The 22875-nt window shown below is 43.8% G+C and overlaps 1 protein-coding gene across 1 annotated transcript in view; it reads right to left on the bottom strand.

Moving 5' to 3' along the window:
• The window catches only part of Rgs6 (regulator of G protein signaling 6), a 645208-nt gene that overhangs the window by 479047 nt on the left and 143286 nt on the right, over positions 1-22875 (bottom strand). The window contains exon 2 of the mRNA XM_050164594.1: positions 19192-19295. Coding sequence (XP_050020551.1) covers positions 19192-19275 — 84 coding nt within the window. The 5' untranslated portion in view covers positions 19276-19295. The remainder of the gene's footprint in view (positions 1-19191; positions 19296-22875) is intronic.

Here is a 22875-nt window from a genome sequence, read left to right as displayed (position 1 = left end):
ATGACTACTTTCCTGTGTATTTTTGTTCTGAGGCTGACTGAAGTCTTGGATATGGAATTACACATGGGCAGGAGGGAGAAGTCAACTCTCTCTGAAGGATAAGGAGTGCTAGAAGGAACGAGCTAACAGACCTCAGTAGTGTCACCAGACAGTGTAACACAAGACTACAGCATCTTGCTTATGAGGTTGTGACACCCTGCTATGTCCAAGAAAGAAATGGAGGCGAGCTACACCCCAGATGGCTGCCTTCTTTCCATCCAGGTTTCAAGCTCACAGCCTGGTATGCAAAGACAGACTGAGCACCGGTACTGTTTCCAGGTATGCAAAGACAGACTGAGCACCGGTACTGTTCCCAACACGAGGAGCTGCTCAGGCATTGTCTATCCATCCTCAGTCCCTTCCCTCACACTCAGACCAATGTGTGATGGCACTTTGAGCTGTGGGCAATCCCTCTACCCAAAGCCCTGGCCCAATGCCTGGTACAACATGAATCCCTACGAAATGAGAGCCACCAGGCCACTGTGCCTGAACAGAAGCAGCTATCTACTAGGTGGCATGTCTTCCTGGGATATTTCAGAATACACAGCCTGACACTTCCAATGGCCCTATATGTTCTTTCTGTATTTAAAAAGAAAAAAAATTAGAAATCTCAATAATGCACAAGAGTAGATCACATGACCTGACACAAAGGGACACACCACTCTAGGAGGTTAACTAGGAATCACTTATGCACATGACCATGGACCAGGCTCTGAACACTTGTGCATGCCCACTTCCCAGCTGACTATGAGTGTCTGGTGACAAGCTGTCATGGCAGAGCAGTGCTGGGGCTCCTAACCTGTGAGAAGACATCCCAACAAGGATGTCTACAGATGCTTTTCCAGCCCCTTCCAAGCCCCCTGCCACATCTCTGTAAAAAGATAAATATTTTAGGCCTTATTAATCATACAGGCGGTCCCTGTCACAACCACTCCACTCCTCAGTGGAAGCTCAGAAAAGCCATAGATAATTCATAAATGAATGTTATGACTGGGTTTCAATAAAACTCAATGTATGAACGCTGACACTTAAATATAAAATATTGCTTCTGTTTTGATCTCTGCAACCCCCCCCCATCATTTCAAGATGTAAATGCCAATCTTAGCTTAAGAGATGCAAAACCAGCATGGGGACAGATTAATGACATGTGACAACAGCCCTAAAGTTGTTCCTTCCACTACTGAACTCTCCTTGGCAATGTGATGAAGTTTGGTATTAACAGCTCACTTACCGAGGGGGGAAGCTTACTGTCCACTCACTGGATAACAAGTGTCAGCATCGGGTTTTCTTGGATAGGTCTTCGATGGGATTCAACTGCCTTGGGCCACATTAACAGTCAAGGTCATACTCTCCTGTGGAAGTTTCATTATAACTTTTGCACCCTTTGGTGGGAGGGAGATTCTCCCTAGAGGTAATAAGCAGATTGGGATATGCCTCGCAAGCTGAGAAAAATGCAGGCTGCCTGACTGCCTTGCACTGTTTGTACAAATGTGAAGCCTACACTGTTGATTAGGGATGTAGCTAAGTTGGTAGACTGCTTGCCTAGCGTGCACAAACCCCTGGGTTAAATCCCTGGCACCGTATATAGTGGATGTGGTAGCACGTGCCTGTAATCCCAGCATTTGGGAGGTAGAGCAGGAAAAACAGAAGCTCGAGATTGTCTTTAGCTACATATCTAGTTCAAAGCCAACCTAGGTTAAACAAGGCCCTATCTCAAAACAAACAAATGAAAACATCGCATTTTTATGTCCTGATGTCTTAATGTTACATATTTTAAAAAATTATAGAGTAACTGAGGATGAGTGGAGTTATGAGGCAGTTAAGACTGGTGAAGATAAGGAAATTGTTTTTTTTTTCTTATTTGTGTAACTAGATCATTAGCATGGCCACAACCCCACCACATGGGAATGTCTGTGCCTTGAGAAAAACCTGATTTGGGCTCCAGTGAGTAGCTAGTGAGGTCTTTAAGACCCTCCATCCTCACTACCTGTGTCTGAAACATTGTACTTCTTCTCTGCCCTCCTATGGTTCCAGGATAAAACAAATGGAAAAAGAAAAAAGAAAAACATCAGTTTAGTCTGTTCTGTGTCCACCCTGACAATCACAGGAAGGAAAACCCCACTTCCAGCATTCCCCATCCATAGCTATACAATCAGGAGGGAAAACCTCAAAACAGCTGTCCTTGTCTTTTCCAAGACAGACTGAGAAGTTAAGTAGAATAAAGTCCCTCCACAGCCACCCTTATGCCCTTCAAACTGTGAATGAATATGGTACTATGCGTGGCAAAGGGGACTTTGTGGGTGTGACAAAGCGAAGGACTTTGAGGTGGAGACGTTACCCTGGGCAGACTAGGTGGGCTTCTGTGTTATGACAGAGGTTCTACATGAGAAAAGCAGAAAGACGAGAGCCCAGGGAGGGTGTGAGAATGCTTGTAGGGATAGAGTGATTTGAGGCTGTGTGCTGGAGAGGAACAGAAAAAGAAGGAACCGGATTCTCCTTAGATACCCGAGAAAGCACCCAGTACTGCTAAGTCCTTTCAGGCCACTGATCCCCAGGACTGTGAGGGAATATGTTCGTTTTGCTTTAAGCCACTCAACAGGAGGCAATTTGTTACAGCAGCCAGTGGAAGCTGATACATGGTGTAGCTGCTGAAAAACGCTACAGATGAAGAGCAAGCAGGGCTTCTAAGTCAATGACTGGATCTTATTACATCTAACCCCGAGGACAGGGACCACCTCCTCCTCTTTCATACGAAGTTCCTAAGCTCCAAGATGACTGAGCATGGAAGTAAAACGAGGCACAAAATGGAAGGTTGCAAGGGTGAGTGGGCAGCTAGAGCACACTGTAGTCACACGCAGAAAGCCTTACCCAGGAGGACTGTAAAGGACGAGATAGAAATGGAATGTGTCTTTATTTATAGCAAAGCCTGCCTCCCCTCTCAAGTATGTGACAGAAGAGCTGTTTTAAAGTTTTATTCTTCAGACTTGGCTGCAGCTCTTGGCTGTGCCTCAGAACTGTGCTTTTGTATGTAGCTTTAAAATATAAGGAGCAGCCACCCCATGGTTAAATCGTAGGCAGAAGGGGGTGCGCGGGCAGGGAAAAACGCTGTGGGGAGGGGAGCAAGGTTGAGACGGCATTCTTATTCAGTTAGCTGCTTAAGAAAAACAAATAGAGGATAAAATAGCAAACTGCTTGGAAAGGCACCAAGATGAAAATTTTCTGGATATCTTGGCATCCAAAGCTCTCAGGGGATATGGGGTGCTGGCGCAGGGCTGTTCAGACCACGGGATGGGGACATGGTTTAGAAGGCAGAAAGCAAAGGAAAGAAATGGGTCCTCGTCCTTAGGAAGCCCCTCACTGCTGTTCTGTGATGACAGAGAACTTTCCAGCATCCTAGGAAAGCTAGTCTTGTATGCAGAGCCAACACAGGCCCTGCAGGAGTCACATGTGACACAAGTCATGCCTTCTGCCTTAAGAATTTTAAACTTTGATATTAATAATAAATAAGAGATTAACTAAATTTTGCTCCAGGGACGAGGGGTATAGCTCAGTTGGTAGAGTACTTGCCTGACACATACATGAAACCATATAAACCAGGCATGTAGCATGTGCCTTTAATCCCAGCACTGGAGAGCTAAAGGCAGAAAGGTCAGAAGTTCAAGGCCATCTCAACTATATGGGAAGTTTAACCCCAGCCCCAAATACATGAATTCCCAGATAATAAATAAATGTGCATTATGCACAATTATCTACTTCATCAAATATTATTCTACCTTTAAAACGGATGATGACAAAGACACCTGCTGGCATAAACTAATATTTAGGTGACAGAGAAGAGGGACACATAAGTTACACACAAGCAATGCTTACCGACTAACACACATAACACAAACCCAAGAGGATGCAGGCCAAACTGTTCACTTCAGCCATATTTGCATGGCAGACGTATGTGAGCTTTTTTTTCCTCTCTGGGATTTGATTCTTTTGTATTTGGAGTCCTTATTTTTAAAATGGAACAGATTTAAAAAAAAAAAAAAGGAGGAGGAGGAAGGAAGAAGTAAAATCGGTTGTTAAAGAACTCGGCTCTACTGAACTCTCTCACCAGGTGAGTTTGAAAAGTGACAGTCTTTGTTTTCTTGCTTCAGGTCCCCGTGTGAAGAGTGAGGTACACTTGTATCACGTATGTCCTCTTCACGTAGCGCAGGTAGTACTCAACTTTTGTTGACAGAGGTTTCTGTCCTACCTGATCCCACAGTCATTCCGTCCCAAAGAAACACACAGAGGTCTACATTAATTATAAACTGATTGGCCTATTAGCTCAGGCTTCTTATTAACTCTTTCTTACATTGTATATGAACCCATTATTCTTGTCTGTGCTAGGGCCCTCTCACCTTGCTTCCTCTGCAGCTGCATGACCACAGACTGACCCTTTCTCTTCCCAGAATTCTCCTGTTCTTGTTGCTCTGCCTCTACTTCCTGCCTGGTTGCCCCACCTATACTTTCTACCTGGCGGCTACTGGCCAATCAGCGTTTTATTAAAATACAATTGACAGGGTACAGATCATTGTCCCATAGCACAACTAATGACTTAAATCTGTCTGGTGTTTTGATGTTGCAAAAAAGACACACATGTACAATAAAAACCATACTTCAAATTTTGATCTTCTTCTGGCCTCCCATGTGACACGATATTCCTGCGTGTGATGCTCACGATGGCAGTGAGCCATACTTCTGCCTGCTGCACGATAACCAGAAGAAACCATTGATATTCTACGGTGAGCTGTGTAGCCGAGTTTGGTACTGATTTGGAAAGCTGGGTATATTACATGTATTTTTGATGGACCATATTTTCAGAAACAATGGGGTTATATATGTAGTGGGAAACAGAACCTTCTCATTAGCCAGTGTGAATCTAAACAGCAAACACACTTTACAATAAATAAATATTCTGCACCTCTGCTCACATGGCCCCATGATCCAGAATCCTACCCTCTCTTAAGGATGCAATTCCAGTGTTTTCCCTCCTATGTTCTCTTCCTCTGTAAACTACATGGTCCACATTTAACTCTCTAATTCATCACAAATAGTCTCAAGATTCTTTTACAGACTACAATTTCTTCCCCGGAACTACAGACTTCTCAGAATAAAGCCAGCATGGCTTCAAACCCTGATACCACTACTCAGTCCCAGTCACATTTCCCTCTGACCCTTGGTTTCCCCGTCCATCTTATCCAACAAGCCCTTCCAGTGACTCCACACTTCGGTGTGAGCACAGCACCTTCCGTAGAACCTGGGATGAGGAGGGTGGTCCATAAATAATTACCTTATTATCTAATCCTGGTCTACACTGGTTGCCTCTCTTCAGCTAGCAGGATTGTCTAGGACAGGGACTGAGTTCTATGGTACTCTCGATCCCTCAGTTAGTGCCTTGCCAGGAGCTAGACTCCAAGGAACATACTTTTATTGATTTGATTTGAGTGACCTACTTTGGAAGTGGGGTCCTTTTTAATATAATTAGCTAAGATGGAATCATACCTTGGAGTTTGGGGACTAAACTTGGTATCGGTCTCCTTCTAAAAAGGCTGGGTGACGAAGAGCTGAACACAGGAAAAGGTCAGAAGGGTTACAAGGTGGGTCAAGGAAAGAGCTGACAAACTGAGAGATGCCAAGGATTTCCAGTGAACATAAAGAGGTAGAGAGAGTCAGGGAAGGACTCTGACCTTCACCCTTCACAGAAAACACAGCCCTGGCACAAGCTAATCTCCAACTTCTACCCTCCATGGTGAAGTGGATTTCTGGTGTCTGGATCCACAGAGTGTGGAAATTCTTCACAGTGCCATATGTATGGACACAGAAATGTTCTAAATGTCCTATCTGCTGACAAATAGGCACAAGCCACTCCCTGAATATGTTCTGGACTAGCTGCAGCCAAACGTGTCTTTTTCTAGGTAGTGCGTGTCTTTAGGTTTGTTTCATAGGAGAGTTTTTTTTTTCCTGGAGCCACCACCCATGCCACCAGATAGATTTTTACAGAACTAAGTCAGGTGAGGAAACGTTCTGGAACGCGTGACTTTATGCTCCTGTGTCCTCTTCCTCCTGTTCACCCTCCTGATTGGCATCTCCAGCCATTGAGGCATAGTCTTGAATCCTTCTCGCTAGCCTCCATCCAAAAAACTTAATCACAGGTCAATCTCACCTCCTCCATGTTCCAAGGGTTTCCCTCACTCTGCTTCATCTCCAGCATTGCCATCCTACAGCAATAAGTTATAAAAAATAAGCTCTTGGAAATTGTCTTTCCTAAAGATCATATTTAAGAACCAGGTACAGCATCAAAAGCCTTTAATCCTAGCATCAGGGATGATGAGGCAGGAGGATTATAAGTTCAAAGTCTCACTGGCTACATACTAAAACTCAAAAATAAGCAATAAGTAAAAAGATTAAAACATTGTTAAGAATCAACTGGGCCTATGAGAGGCAGACCCATGCTCTTTCAAAGCCAGGATTCGGGGATGCTCCTGCTCGCAGCAGCTCACTGGGTGCTTCCGAATACACCTCCTGGTGAGAGCAGCAGAAAGGCTGAAAAGCACTTCAGTACAGATGTCTGAAAGTGTTGAGCGCTACGGAAGAAGACCTTGCTCCTGTGATCAGATAGGAGACGAAAGCTAAGAAGAAAGCCCAGGACCAGGGATGTTTTTCTAAGTAAAGGCTCTCAACAGTTTCCCACAGTCCTGGGGAGTTTCCAGAACCAACACAGGAGATCACAGTCCACTAAGAGGGTGAGGCACTCATGGACCCCCTGGGCTTGGGCTGAACAGAGAAGACTTCTTACAAAAAGTATAGTAGTCCTGTAAAGAATGAAAGAGTTACTACTCACTAATCAGTCTGGCTGGGCAGATGTTTCCGTGGCTAAAGTGGCTACAAATGGATGAAGACCTGAGTTGGGATCCCCCCAATCACTTGATTAAAAACAGGCAAAATAGGCAGATGTGCAACCCCAGTGCTTGGAACTAGGGAAACAAGTGGCCCTCTGGGCCTTGCTGGCCAGCCAGTCTACCCAGCCTGTACACTCCAGACTCAATGAGAACCTTCGTCTCAAATCAGGAGAGTTGTTAAGGAAGGTACCTGTTATCAAAGATGTCTACCTCTGGCCTCCACATGCACATATACACACACACGCATGCATATATGCACACACATGCATACATACATGCATACACACATGCACATGCATATACACACAGACACCACTAAATACTTTGGGAGTTAAAGTGACATTCCTGTAGGGCTTTAAACAGTTTCTTTCATTTTTCAATTTTATTTATTTCCTTGTTCATTTATGTGCGTGACTATGTGTATATGCAGGTACACACGCAGGTGCATGTGTGCCATGGCACATGTGTGGAAATCAAGAGACACTTTTCAGAATAATCTGATTCTACCATGTAAATCCAAGGGATCAAACTCGGGCTGTCGGCTTTGCAGGGGCCACCTGCCCCCACTGCGCTGTCCCACAGGTTTTCAGTTCTCTCTCTAAGGTCGGTTGTATAAGCAATGTCAGCATTGAAGAAAGACCAACTATAAACATGCGGGGGGAAAGAAGGAGGAGGAGGAGGAGAAGAAGGAAATAGTGGAAATAGACATTTTCAAAGATTTTACAACAGCAAATTCAAAACTTAATATACTGTGATTTGTATGCTTAAGGAGTTCATTGACCAAAAATAATGGCAGGAAAATGAATTAAATGAAAATATTCAAGTGACAAAAAATGACTAAAGCTGTAATTAGGAATGAAGGGGGTGATCATCTAATCTGATTAATTATTGACTGGAAGGACTGGCCCTCAGAAAATGTCCACACTGACCCACGGGCTACTCCAGTCATGGAAGCGGGCAGGCTAACTGCGGATCTCTACTTCGCTCTTGGCTCCTCCAAAATTAATCCCCCAGTCTCAGCCCCAGCTCTGCAGCAGGCCACCTGCTTCAGCTCTCATCTCCCACATCCCCTGTGCCATCTACAGCGGGTCACAGATCCTCCCCTCCTAACTTCCCTTCCCCAGCTCATTGCTTTATCCCATACCCCAAATCCAGCAGGCACTCCCTGGGAACCCTCAGGCCGCTCCAGCCCAGGAAACAGGCAGGCTAATTTCAGGCCTTCACTTCTACCTCAGCTCAAGTCTAAGCCCCTATCTCATGCCCAGCTCTGTAGAAACCCACCTGCTGCAGCCTTCCCCACCCTTCCTCTCCGTCCCACCTCCAGAGGGTCACACAGATCTTCCCCTCCCAACCCCCCTCATTGTTTTATCCCAGCCCCCAGCCCCAGCAGGCATTTCCTAAAAATCCACAGAACTCCTGCCAGAGAAGGTGAGCTAACTGCAGATCTTCACCTCCCGCTCCATTCCTCCAAGTCCAGTCCCCAGTCTCATACCCAGATCCGAAGCAGACCTTCTACTGTGGCCTCTCCTCACTCCCTGTACCCATCATCAGGAGACTAAGCAGATCTTGGTCAAGCACCCTGCTTTCCTTCCTTCCTGTGCACCTCCTCAGCCCCCCTTTTCTAACTCATCCCTATTCCTAAGTATCAGTTCCCAATTACCTAGAAATACACACCCGGAGTTTCTCCCCCGCCCCTGACTACCGGCGTCAATACCTATCAGGACATCAGAAGAATGCCCTACCAGGCAGCACACAGTCACAACATCCTCTTATGAAACAGAGATGGCAACAGACACCAAAAAACAGAACACAGGCAGGATTAGATATCAGCACCTGGAATTATAATCTTCCCAAACCCAGATGCCTAGAGGGCAATCAATCAATAACACACAATCAATAACAGCCAGGACAATGTCTCTATTAAAGCCCAACAGCCCTACCACAGCAGGCCCTGGGCATTGCCACATAGATGAAGCCCAAGAAAAAGACTTTTTAAAAAAAAAAAAGCCTTTACGAAAATGATAGCGCTCCTTAAAGAGGAAATGAATAAATCTATGCGGATCTACGAAAACACAAACCTTGGGAGATATATAGGGAGGAATAGAAGAAGGGAAACCACAATCAGAATCTATTATGTAAGAAGAAAAAATATTTTCAATAAAAGAGGGGGAAGATTTTAAGACCAGAGGGGTTGAATGGCTTCAAGGAAGCAGTATTTTCACAACAGGACTCGATGCGCATGCAAACTCCCAGAGACCAGGGCAGCATGCACACAATCTACACACGCTCAAGCCAGACGGAATCTGAGCACAGAGGAGAAGTAGGCACGAAGCCCCACCCCTCACCAAGAAGTCATTCACCAGGAGAGGGGAAAAACCAGTTTCCTCTGGAGTAACACTGGGTATGTCAACCCCTCTCCACGGCAGCTCCTATGCTCAGGAGTCGTTGGCCAAAACAAATCGACTGCTTGTTTTTGGTTTTGTTCTTCGTTTTAAGAGAAAAGGGACATGAAGTTAGTGGGTAGGGAGGTGGGAGCAAATTTGGAAGAAGTTAGAGGAGGGGAAAAACCGTGATCAAAATAAATTATATAAAATTTCAAAGAATAAATAAAATATTTAAATTTTTATACAAAAGAAACATCTACATTGAAACTCACAAAATTGAATTAATTAAAAATATATTAATGATTGTAAAAAAATTCAAAGCTCTGAGGGAAAAAAAATCTTAACACATAAACAGTGTCCCAGCAAGACAGAAAAGAGAAATCAATATTTAGAGTTTGTGGTCAAGAAATTTTCAAGCACCAAATAAAGCCATGTGCCATAAGCCCTAGGAGGAGTAAACGAAAAACAAACATCACTGGGGTTGGGAAGATGGTTCAGTGGATAAATAGCATCAGCATGAGGACCAGAGTTCAGATCCCCAGGACCCACATAAAAAATGTAGGCATGGCAGCCAGCTACCTACCATCCTAGCACTCAGGAAGGGTAGGTAAGAGAGCTGGGCCAGAGCTGGCCAAATCAATGAACTTCACACTCAGCAAGAGATCCTGCCTTAGAAAAAAGTAAATGAAGAATCAAGAAAGATGCCCACCCACCCCCATACATGTGCACATACATACATGTGTCTACACACAGGAACATATGGCACACAGATATAAAAATTCACAATTTCAAGTATAATTAATTAAAAAAAAACAAAGTGAAAATAATCCTAAAAACAGCCAAAGTGCGGGAAGAATAGATTACCCTCAGAAGAGGAACAATAGCAGCTACTTGTCAACAGAATTGATGGGCGCCACAAGATAGTGACAGGGGCCAAGGTATGGAAAGAAGCAGCCGATGGTCTAGAATCTAGAACAGTCTTCAAGCCTGAGGATGAACCAAACAGGTCGTAGACAAACAAGACCCAAAGCATTTCTCGCCATCAGATTTTCCTGAGGAAAACCCTGAAGGTGGGCTCTGCCGTGAGCAGTGACATCCACGCTGTAAGAACCATGCAGGAAATGAGAGGACAACCAGAAAGAAGATTGCTGAGAAAATTCACGCCATCATAGCACTCAACAAATACAATGAAAATTATATGGAAAAGCCTAAAAGTCTTAGAGTTTCCCAAATAAGAACATGCACCCTGGTCCTGTCCCAGGAGATGAGTAGCCCCCATTCTTCTAAGGCAAAGATTAGCTTCGACCAGAGCAGAAATCCTACAGCGGCCTCACCACAATAGGACTCCTGGGCCCACGCTATCGTTTAACCGTTTCTTTTCAGTGGATGTCGGATCCCTTTCCAATCTGCGGCTGTCACTTTCCAGAACGATCTGTAATCTCTGAGGGCTGGGATGACTCTGTCTGTGCACGTTGTTTACCCTCCCATCCCTGGAACACACGTCTAGAATTTAGAATGCTCCCTCTAAAAGCTTTGTGGGTCTTCTGCTTTGACCCGCTGGCACACCGATGGTCTTTTAAAAGAACCCCCTTCCGTGCCCACAATTTTAGACATTTATTTTCATTTCACACACGCCTAACCACTTTAAACTTTCCTTATTCAAAACCGTGCCAGTAGGGGATTGACGGCCATTCAAGAACCCCATCACACACAAGAACACCGCAAAGGACTGTCAACAGCAAGATAAACCGCCAGCCAGAAAGCAAATCTCAGACTGTTTGAAGGGAAACGCGGAGAGGATATGGGAAGATGAAATGGAGGCTTGAGCGCACTGAAAGCTTCTCAGATTAGAGAATTATACCCGTGGCAACACATCCTATTAAACGACACTGAGCTGTCCCCTACCCATCCCTTTCATCTGATGGGACACCATGAGCCTGGCACTCGCTTGCGTGCCTCCCTCCTGCCAACCACGGTAATGTGATGGGAGGTTGCTCTTCCAGCAAGCCTACTCCAGGGAGGGGAGGAAAGCTGAACGGCTTCTCACCTCCAAAGCAACGAATACATTTAAAAAACACTGAATGAAAACAGTCTTGAAATGCAGTTTGAACTATTAAGTGAGTTACTCCAAACACTCTCTGAAGTTAGTCATTGGAGATTTTGTTCACTGTGGAGGAATAAAAACAAAAGAATGAAAGAAAGCAAACCCTTAAATGTTCGGGACCAAAGATGAATTCGTTTCAAATATTCTGATTTAACTGCCTTTAAAATTTTGACTGGGTTAACTTTGTAGCTTTTTTTTTTTTAAGCAAGAAAGGCTACAAAAACATACATGGATGCAAATATGAAAGTATGTATTTATTATTTATTTATTTGGATTGGGGCTATAGAGGAAGTGCGTAGACGCATAGAATGTGGGTGCAGAAACAAGAATGAGAGCTATCTGGGCAATGCTAACCCCTGAGATAACGCGGTAGATGGTTCAGAATCTGGCTTTACATCTCAGGCCCTCACTGTAGAAACCTGGATCCACAAAGAGCCTGTTGAAGTTTTTAGAGTGTAATAACCTGGCGTGTGACTCATCCTTTCCTCTCAAGTTTTTCTCCCCTTTTCACCAACCTAATTCCTGTTCATCTTTCACAAATGAAGACACGTGCCATGTCCTCTGGCTGTCTTTTGTCTCCTGTGGACACTATTACGTCCTCCCTCCACCTTCCTTGGCTTACCTCTAACCAGCACAGACCTGACTAGCTGCTCACCATCCCCTGCCTCCTGCATTGGTTTATGGGTTTATTCAGGCCTCTGCCCTCACCCTGAATTTCTAGCATCTAACAGGGTCTGGCCCACAAATACTAATCGATATACATTTGCTGATTAAATGGTTTCTAATCTCATCGAGCCTTCATCTCCAGGATGTGTGGGACTGCAGCCTCCTTGCTACCCTGCTTCTGCCGCAACCTTCTTTGAACTTCAAGACTATATCCTGCTCCTAGGTCTCTCCAAAGCTCTGCCTCTTTCAAGCTATATTTTGCCCTTCTTGTTGCATACCACCAGCTATAAGACTAAAATAGCAGCAGATTTATTCTCAGGAAATGTTCCTACACCGGCCTCTGCCCCAGGATGTCAAGGGTCCTTGATGACATAGGAAAGTGATTACAGGGTATCACAGCATCACAGGTATCACAGCAACAGCATCATGGGCATCGCAGCATCACAGCATCATGAGCATTGCAGCATCATGGGCATTGCACCAACATGGGCGTCATAACATTATGAGCATTGCTGCATCACAAGAATCACAGGCATCACAGTATCATAGCATCGTGGTATCACAGCAACATAGGCGTCACAGCATCATGGTATCACAGCATCACAGGTATCACAGTAACACAGGCATCACAGCATCACGGGTATCACAGCAACATAGGCATTACAGCAACATGGGTGTCACAGCAACACGGGTATCACAGCAACACAGGGATCACAGCAACACAGCATCACGGGCATCGTAGCATCACAGGTATCACAGCATCACGGGTATCACAGCAACACGGGATTCACAGGAATCGAAGCATCATGGGTATCACAACAACACAGGTATCACAGCAACACAGGTGTCACAGCATCACGGGCATCACAACATCATGGTGTCACAGCATCACGGCATCACAGCAACGCAGGCATCACGGGCATCATACTAGTAGAAAAGGAGTCAGTAAGTAGGAACTAACAAGGGAAGGCAGCTGTCAGTGACAATGCTTTGCAGTCATTTTCAGACACACCACAATGTGGGCACTTTCTTCTTCCTCTGGAAGCTCTAATTCATCCATGATATTCTGCATTACTGACAGGATTGCAACTGTAAAAACCATTCCTGCTATTTCTATAGCGTACAATTATAATTTGAAATAATTATATGAATGTCATGCCATAACAAGCTTGAAGAAGCAGGTTTTCACACACACACACGCACACACACACTTTTTTCAATTTGTTTGCTTGATTTGGAGACAGGGTCTCATGTAGGATGGCCTTAAACTTGCCATGTAGCCAAGGATAGCCTTGAACTCTCGAGCCTTTCTTCGACTCTCGTGTGCTACAGCATCAGGGCAGCCAGGAAGTTATCTTATCTAACTTCTGCTACTCAATGTTAAATTATCACAACTCATTTTTTCTGACACCTGATAAAATTTCGTTTAATCTCAATCCAACTTAGATTTACCTATGACCGTATAAAATGTTCCCAGACATGTGTGAAAGACCTTTACATGTGCATACAGTTTTGGTAGAAGATGCTGTATTTTAAAAGTTCAAAATTCCTAGAATTAAACCTTGAAAACACCACAAAAACATTTTTACATTATGTAGACTAACTCTCTTAAAATGAACCCTAAGTAATGTTATTTATTAGGCTAGTTTCGACTCATAGAATTCATATTTTCTTTATATCTTACATGGACATTGGGCATATTCTTTTGTACTATAAAGTATTTGTAGCTGGAAAGGAAGGGAGAGGGTGATAATTTGAGAAATTAAATAAAAAATATGAAGTTCTCTACAATAAGAAGGAAGACTGGACCAGCCACCGTATCTCCATGCATTCTGTGGCACCTTCGATCTTGCTGTGCTCCTGACCCCAGACAAGGTCATGCTGAACCACAGTTTTCCCTGCCCACCTACCATGGAGGAACACAGAGTTCCACCAAATCAAGTTAGTTAGACATTTATACCAGTCTAGTTAGACATTGATCTGTTAACAACACTCAGAGAAAAATCAAGCAAAATCAAAGAGCAATCCTCTCTCTCTCTCTCTCTCTCTCTCTCTCTCTCTCTCTCTCTCTCTCAATAAAAGATCATTATAAAGGGAGCAAACATGTCAGAAATTCTTCCCAGAGTCGCATGGACACACGAGCATCAGAAGGAAGCTTCAGCAGGAGCCATGTCAAGTCCCTGCCATGAACATGGAAGCCAGAGACCTGTCTTGTGACGTTCACTGTTAAACTTCACTGTGATGGCTACTGAGCTCCAGCAATGGGGGGAATTACACACGGGGCTTTGAGCATGGTAGCACTGCCAGGTACCACAATGGACACTGACTGGACCAGTGGGATCATTAACACACTCATGGCTTCACTGGGAAATTGTCTAGGAACCACAAACAAGTTCCGCAGCCTTGTGGTACCTTTGGTTTTTCTGTTTAAGGATGCTGACAACTGTACTAGTTGGGATTTCTATTACTGTGATGAAACACTATGACCAAAAGCAAGTTGGAGAGTAAAGGGTTTGACTGACACTTCCACATCATAGTCTATCACAGAAGGAAATAAAGACAGGAACTCAAGTAGGGCACAACCTGGATGCAGGAACTGAGGCCGAGACCATGGAAGGGTGCTACTTAAGCCATGGCGAACTACTAATTTATGCCAGACAATAAGGCAAGTGACTGGTTCTTCTACAGCTTGAGGAATCCACAAAGATTTATGAAATTTAAAAAGCCAATTAAGGGCCACCAAGATGGCTTAGTAGGTAGGGACGTTTGTCACCAATGCTGAAAGCTTAAGTTCGATCCCTGGAACTCAGAGTGTGGAAAGAGAGACCCAGCTCCCACAAGTTGTCTCCTGGCTTCCACTATGTGCCATGGCATACACGCACATGTGCACTCACGTGTGCAACACACACACTGTACTAGCTGGTTTTTAATCTCAGTTTGACCAAAGCTAGAGACAAATGACATAAGGGAACCTCAACTGAGAAAATGCCTACACGAGATACAGCCGTGGGCAAGCCTGTCAGGCATTTTTGTAACTAGTGACTGATGTGGGAGGGCCCAGAACCCCATGGGTAGGTCTATCCCTGGGCTGCTGGCCGTGGATTCTATGCAAAAGCAGTCTGAGCAAGCCGTAAGGAGCAATCCAAGCAGCAGCACCCTCCATGGCCTCTATATCCACTCCTACCTCCAGGTTCCTGTACTGTGTGAGTTCCTGTCCTGACTTCCTTCAATGATTAAAAAAAATATATATATGGAAGAGCAAGCAAAATAAACCCTTTCCTTGCCAGGCTGCTTTCAGTCATGGTGTTTTATCATAAGAGTAGAAACCTAAGTTGCACACATGCACACACTTAAAAATATATAAATATAAAAAGAAAATTTCAACTAAATTTAAACACCAATTTTACCATGATTTTGCAAGACATAATATATCTATATAACAATGGGGTGGAAGGGTGATGGAAAACAAGCACCAAATAAATGCTTTTCTGCTTCAGTTGAGAACCAAGTTCTCCTGAGATCATTTTAAAACTCATATCCCAAGTACCCATCCCAGACTTACTGAAGTAAGGTGTCTGAGGGTTCTTCTTTGGACACTCTTTGAAGGCTGGTGTATTTTATAAAGCACCCCTAGGCAATTTGACAGCCAGCTAGTCTCCAGTATAATCACTACACCGGCAGTTCAGTGACCCAGAACCGTGAGGCTTCGGGATATAAAGAAACCCTGGGTGTCTTAATGAATGATTAAAGTATTCTTTTAAATAGACCTTTAATGTGACCAATACATTTTTCATACACACCTCTGATCCAAAATGTGAATAGGAAAGATGAAAAACCAAATGAGAAAGACAGTTCAAGTCAATAAATAAATCATGCCTTGGGGGAAGTACAGCTTCTCACAGCTAATGACAAGGAACTGTGAAAAGAAAATAAAGTGTGTTCTAAAAGGTGTGGGCTTACTCATGTGTCAGGATCTTCCTACATGGGGTCTGAGAGCCACAACACCAAAGTTGGCAGCAATGTCCTGAACGCTCCCAAGAGCTGGAAGGGAAGGTTTTGAATGTTTCACTGCAAAAAAAAAAAAAAAACAGTAAATGCCTGGGACGATATGCTAATGACTGAGCTGTGTGCATAAACTCGGAAATGACGTGGTGCTCTCTTGGATTTGCACAATTACTATGTGTCAGTTAGAAATAAGAAAGTCAAAAGTAACACCATATTGTGGATGTTCTTGTCTTGTCTGTTCCTCAGAAGTTTACCCAGAGTCTCTCCGTTGGCATATGGACCAACACAACACCGTCTAAGCAAGTCTCACACCGAGAATGTCTATGCCAAGAGGAACCACCAAATAAAGAAAGAAAAGAAAATTTCTGTTCTAGACACCCAAGAAAAGGTCTAAATATGTAACTACAACCTTGATAAAAACAGTCGCACAAATGGAGTCCTATGGGAAGGTCTGGGATGTGACCTTAGCTCCTAGGTTCACCCTTTATTGACAACATGCCCCAGTTGCCAAGCTCTTGGTTGTAACCAAACAGTAGCCTGTAGCGTTGGAAGCAGAACACTATGTGATTATGGGAAGGGTCAAGCACAGCCAGGGTTTGAGTAAAGTCAAGTTAGGATAAGTTTAAGGCAGTTCCAGATGGGGGCTCAGCCTGGACAATAAGCGTTCTTTCTTCTTAAGACACTGAACGGATTCAGCTAAGTGCCTTAGAGACCAAACACAGTGTCTATGTGAATGTATGTATACTCCTTGCGAAATGAGTCACGAGTGTCTATGTGAACGTATGTATATTCCTCGTGGAACGAGTCACGAGTGTCTATGTGAACGTATGTATACTCCTCGTGGAATGAGTCACAGCAAGATTTATTCCTTTCCTGGCTGTCCTTGCTCTACAGAACTACAAATATTTCTTTGTTTTTAGGTAACAGAAGAGGCCCCTGCTCCCACAAATGAAGCAAAAATAAAACTTATTACAAACCTGTACCTAGTTTTGAACTTTCAAAATACCATTTTAGTGGATGACATTCAGGTGGGCATCATTTCACGGTCCTTGTTGACCTTAAATCATCTGTGGATTGGGGCTGAAGAGACAGCTCAGCCATTAGGAGTACTGGCTGCCCTCCCAGAGGACCTGGCTTTGATTCCCAGCACCCACATGATGGCTCCTTGGATACCAGGCATATATGGTGCGTACATACATACATTCAGGCAAAACAGTTATACATACAAAATAAAATATGAACAAATCCTTTAAAATAGCCCCCTCAATAATCCTTGTATTATTTTCTTCTGTATTCAAAGGCAACTCACTGCAGCAATTGACTGTGTTCAACTTATTAACAATGCAAGCATTTATATATCTTATAATTCATTCTTTCTCCAAGTGTCACTATCTCTATCAGGCCTAAAAATTAAAGAGAAATAAATACTTACTATGGCCCACAGTATGGACCACGGTGAACAAAAATGTCTCAGTTCATTGAAATGGATTTTTACAACAACCTCCTTCCTGTAGGACAGACTTATAACCCAAGCCCAACTCCAAAGCCATGTTCCTGTCCTCCTGGCCCTGGGTCCTCCTGCCTGGGGTGGAAAGGGTAACAGCAACCAATCACCTCTTGGCTCTATTAATGAATTTTATATTATTTATAATTTAATAGTTATTTTTATTAGAGATAGGCTCTCCCAATATTCTCCTGAGAAACAAAGGATTATAGAATTTTAACCCAAAGAAAGAGTACTATAAGAGTTCTATTTTTCCACACACACACACACACACACGCACTTCACCTTATTGATCACCCAGGAATGTCTAGTTCAACACTGTCCCTCTGATTAGCACAGACCAAATACGGAGTGACAGCAGGCGCAGATCCCAGCGGACAACTCAAGTATTTAGCGGAATGAGTAAACAATCACCTCATTTCCTTATTGATATATAATGCCGGATAGCTTAAGTTTTCATAAAGAAGCAAAGTAATTAGTACCTCAAATTTAACACACATAAAAATAAAACTTACAGGCCAGATCTCCTTCTAAATGTCCCAATCAGAATGGATAGTAGCAACGTTTTCCCGGGATACAAGGTTCACAACCTACTCATCTCTGACCCTCCACACGCCTCTTCATCCCACGATTGCTCAGTTTTCAAGCTATTTATAATTCAGATTTCACTCCATCTTACTGGTCCCTCTCTGTTCTGAAGGTCACTTTGCTGGCCAGAAGCGCATCCTCCTCGTCCTCTACAGATGCAGAAATACTCCCCGGACATCTGCATCCCCCATCTTGGTACCTTTGGACTCACTGTGGAAAAACCCTGAATCCCAAACAGATTGATTTTACAACTCTCAGTACACAATGTTTTCAAGATTAAACTGCTATAATAAATACTCTTCAATCTGGCTGCATCTATCTCTCTGGCCCCAATCTTATCTCTTTTTGCTCCCTGCCATTCCTGATCAGATCCTGTGGCTGTTTCCCAGCTTTGTGCCTTTACCGGGATCTCGTTATCTGGTGCGTCTTTCCCCTCTGCTTTTCTCAGGTGACAATCCTATATGTCCTTTAAAACTGAGTCCTCTGAAACTACTCCTCCACAAGGACTCCTCGGCCTGTAGCTGAGGAAACTAACTTCCTCCTCTGATGGTAGAGAGTGCTCTATGAGTCTCTTATGTTTCCTACCAACATTAAGCACTGAACGGCCACACTTCTGCATCTCACACCAGCATCTGGATCATCCTTGCATTTACTGTGAGTTCAAAAACCCTTTCAGTTAGATCCCCATTGTACTGCGAAGGCTGCCGAAGGAGTACTCTCAGCTGCATCGTTCTAGCAACCTGGACACTTACACAAGACTAAACGATATGAAGTATTTCAAGTGCTCATACCAAGTTTTCGAGTTTGAGAAAACGTGACTTCCTTGAACTTCAGAATCAAACAATGAGAAGACAACCTTTCTCTAGTCTACAAGCACTTTGGGCAGATAGCACCGATCTCATGCTACCAATCCTCACAGACAATAGACGCACAGAGGCAGCATGCCCAGTGGCTCTCTGAGCATCTTACTTTGCAGTAGACAATCATGTTGGGAGAACTCTCTTCTGGATCAGCAATCCCCACTGCTCTCTGGTCCCCGGATCCCTGAGCCATCCTGAGTGTCTTCTCTCACACTGCAAAAATAAATGAGCAAACCATTAAGTCAAGAATGAACTTGTTTTGTTTTAAAGAAAGCATTGAATGACAATTAAGGGTCCTTTGTCAGATATACTGGACAGTCTCTAACCTCAAAGTAAAAGGTCCTTTCCAGAGTCACACACTCTAAGAGAGGATATAGGCCAATCTTAATCTCCTGGCAAGAGATGAAATCAATCAGTTTGATGTCAATTTTGCCTTAACAAAGATTACTTTCTGGTTAGTTCCTATACAGTAATATATGGATATTTCATTACAGAAATGCAAATCAAGATTCCCAAGAAGTTACCACTTTACAGTCACTCCAATTATAGTAATAAATAAAAATAAAAATTCATCAAGTGTTATCCAGGTGTTGGTGGTGCATACCTTTAATCCCAGCACTCAGGAGACAGACGTAGGCAGATCTCTGAGTTCGAGGCCAGCTGGGTCTACAGAGTGAGTTTCAGGAGAGCCAAGGCTACACAGAGAATCTCTGTTTCAAAAGGAATAAGCAAACAAAAGAAAAACAAAACCAAAGAAGAAAGTGTTGACAATGAAATGGTGGCTGGTGGGAACATCACATGGTACAGTCACAGCAGAAAACAGTTCAGTGATCTTCAGAGGCCAAATACAGAATTAACATGTGACCTAGCAATTCCACTTCTATGCATGTACCCCAAGACTGAAAACAAATATTCAAATACTACTACTAAAATATTCACAGCAGTCTTAGTGACACTAACCAACAAGTAGAATGCATGAATGAAACATTATTCATTCATAAAAAGGAATAAGTTCTGATACATGCTACAATGTAGCTGAAGCATTAAAAAAAATTGCTATCCGAAAGCAGCTGGTCAGGAAAAAAAATCATGTTTTTGCATGACTCCATTTATCTAAAGTATCCAGAATAAGTAAATTCTGGTGGCTGCTAGCGTTAGGGGGAAACGGGAATGTCATGATCGTTTTGCAAGCATGGGGTCTCCTTTGGATTGTGGATTACAATAAATGACTAAAAGCTACCACATCTCACATTTGAAGAGGAGTACTTTTACATTATATGAATTTCACTGGATTAAGAAAAAGTGAATGTTTTTAATTCAACCTTTTCGGACACCTGTGAAAACTGCAATAAGTCAGTGCTGTGTGCATCAGACTTGGGAGTAATAAGATGACCTCAGTTCTCGGTGCCACACTACACTTGCTGCGTGAGCCTGAGCACCCGGATAGCTGACTGGGTTCCCTTCTCATAACCACAGGACCTTCTCCACATCCCGCCCACCTCGGAGGGTGAACCCACAGAGCTCTCACAGGTGAGCCGGAATGGGAGAATACGGCGCAAAGCCAGAGAAGCCCTTTCTAAATGTTATCCCTAATCTAAGAGCCTGCCAGGGCTATCTGCACAAATTTCATGGGCTTTTCATCAAAGAAACTTGGATAAATACCATACTTAAAAGGCCATTCAGTTCAAGAGAAAAACTGGGGAAAGATCCTACCATAAACTATACTAGCACCAAAGGTCATTCTATAAAAACAGTTAGGGTGGAAGATGAAGAAGAGACAAGAATCAGTAATTTATGCTAAGAATGTCATTGCCTAAACTACCCGATGCAGAGCGGAGGCTTACTCCACATTGTTTGACTTGGGTGTGCTCTCATGCCAGACCGCATGAAAGACTGCAGAGGCTCGCCCTATTCCATCACTCGTGGTTGTGCGGGATGGCTATGAATAGCGTGCTACGGGGAAACCCAGGTTTTCATTCTCATCAGTGACTTGTACAGTGAACACACTGCTTCATTTGGAACACTCACTCGCTTGCTTGCCTGCTCCTCTACCTTAATATAGAACATGACAGGGCCTGAGAAACAGATCCTGGGACACCCCATGTGACCTCATTTATCCATAGAGTGGAGCCCTGTAGGGTTTGCATTGCTTTCTTTTGAAAACGAACACGTTTTAATGAGCCTGTTCTCTTCCACCTAGAAAATGGTGTCAGAATAGGAAAGCTGGCAATGACCTAGAAGCTAAGGTCGCAGTCTTGTGTCTTTGTCCAGACTCCCCGAACACACACACCACCACCACCACCACCACCACCACCACCACCACCACCACCACCACCACCACCACAGAAATGTCTCTGTGAGCTCAGACAGGCTGATGTTCCGGGAGCTGGAAGCCGCTGAGTAAAGGCCAAACAGAGGGTAAAAATTTAGTGAACCTAGTACTCACGAGAAAAGCTTCTATTTTGGGTTACTCTCTCAACTAGTTCTGAAACTCAGACAAGATGTCTGATTTTTCTAGGTCTAGAATGAATCAATTCTAAAAGAGTAATACAGCTCCCTGCTCGTTCATATGTCAAAAGTCAGAAAGAGCTGTGTGGGCAAGGACTTTATCAATGGACTCACTGACGGCAATGCGGAGGGAACGGGGATAAGACCTTCATTCATCCCAATGCTTGCAATGTTGTTTTTCTTTTCAGTGGAGACAATGGAAATGAAATGAATGGGAATGTTGGGTGTCTGTGCGGCTTTTGTGTACATAGGTGCACATATGAGCAGACATACACACATGTAGAGATCAAAGGACCACCTGGTGCGTCACTCCAGTTTTTTCAGAGATGGAGTCTTCACTGGCCTAGAACTCGCTGAGTAGGCAAGACTGGAGGCCAGCAAGCCCCAGGGATCCTCCTGCCTCTGCCTTCCCAGCGCTGGGATCACATGCATATTACCATGCCCACGTATGTTACCCTGCCCACACACGTTACCTTGCCCAGCTCTCCTTATGTAGGTTCCAGAGGGTGAAAATCAGCTCCTAAAACCTTTTTTCAATGGAATCATTCTCTCACTTCATACGATGTTATAATTTCATAGAAAAAAATGGATTTTTTTCTTCACCTTATGTGCATATGTGTATATATGAAAGAGAAACAGCCCAAAAAAATCCAGAGGCTTTTATTATGATATTTAAAGAACATAAACATCTTCTGAAAACATGACTTCATTTCTGCAGGACGCAATCATCCCAGTAATATTTTCCCGTCGTACCTCACGGTGAACAAGAGAAAAATTGACCATGTGCTCAGATCAGACAATGCATTCCAGTCTCCACAGAGACTACAAGACATCCTCTGCCATCACACAGAACGCAGGTTCTAACAGCTGTGTGACCCAGGGCAAGTTCCTTCCCCCCTCTGTTTCAGTGCTTCTTTGTCCATCACAAACCACCGTCCACATAGCATAGCGGAGAGCCTTCTGAACTGGAAAGCCTGAGTTCCCCAGGAGTGGCAACTAGTGAACCCTCTCAGGCCATCGACTCCAGACCTCAGTGGTAAAAACCAGCATCTTCACAGTTCCTTCCCACTGGGCTATAGAACCTCAGAACTTATGATCTCCTAACTGTCCTTCAAAGACTTTTCCAGAATGTTCTGTGTTGGTCATCACAAGTACTTATGAGTAAGCCTATTTTTCTCCATTTCATGATAGTGCTGGGCAGGGTGTTCTCTAACTCAGCACACACACACACACACACACACACACACACACACACACACACACACCTGCACGAGCCAAGTGGGAA

This window comes from Alexandromys fortis, unplaced genomic scaffold (genome assembly GCF_014885135.2).
Source record: "Alexandromys fortis isolate MF-2015 unplaced genomic scaffold, M_Fortis_MF-2015_v1.1 scaffold_159, whole genome shotgun sequence".
NCBI classification, from domain to species: domain Eukaryota; kingdom Metazoa; phylum Chordata; class Mammalia; order Rodentia; family Cricetidae; genus Alexandromys; species Alexandromys fortis.
This window is presented reverse-complemented; position numbering and strand designations above follow the sequence as displayed.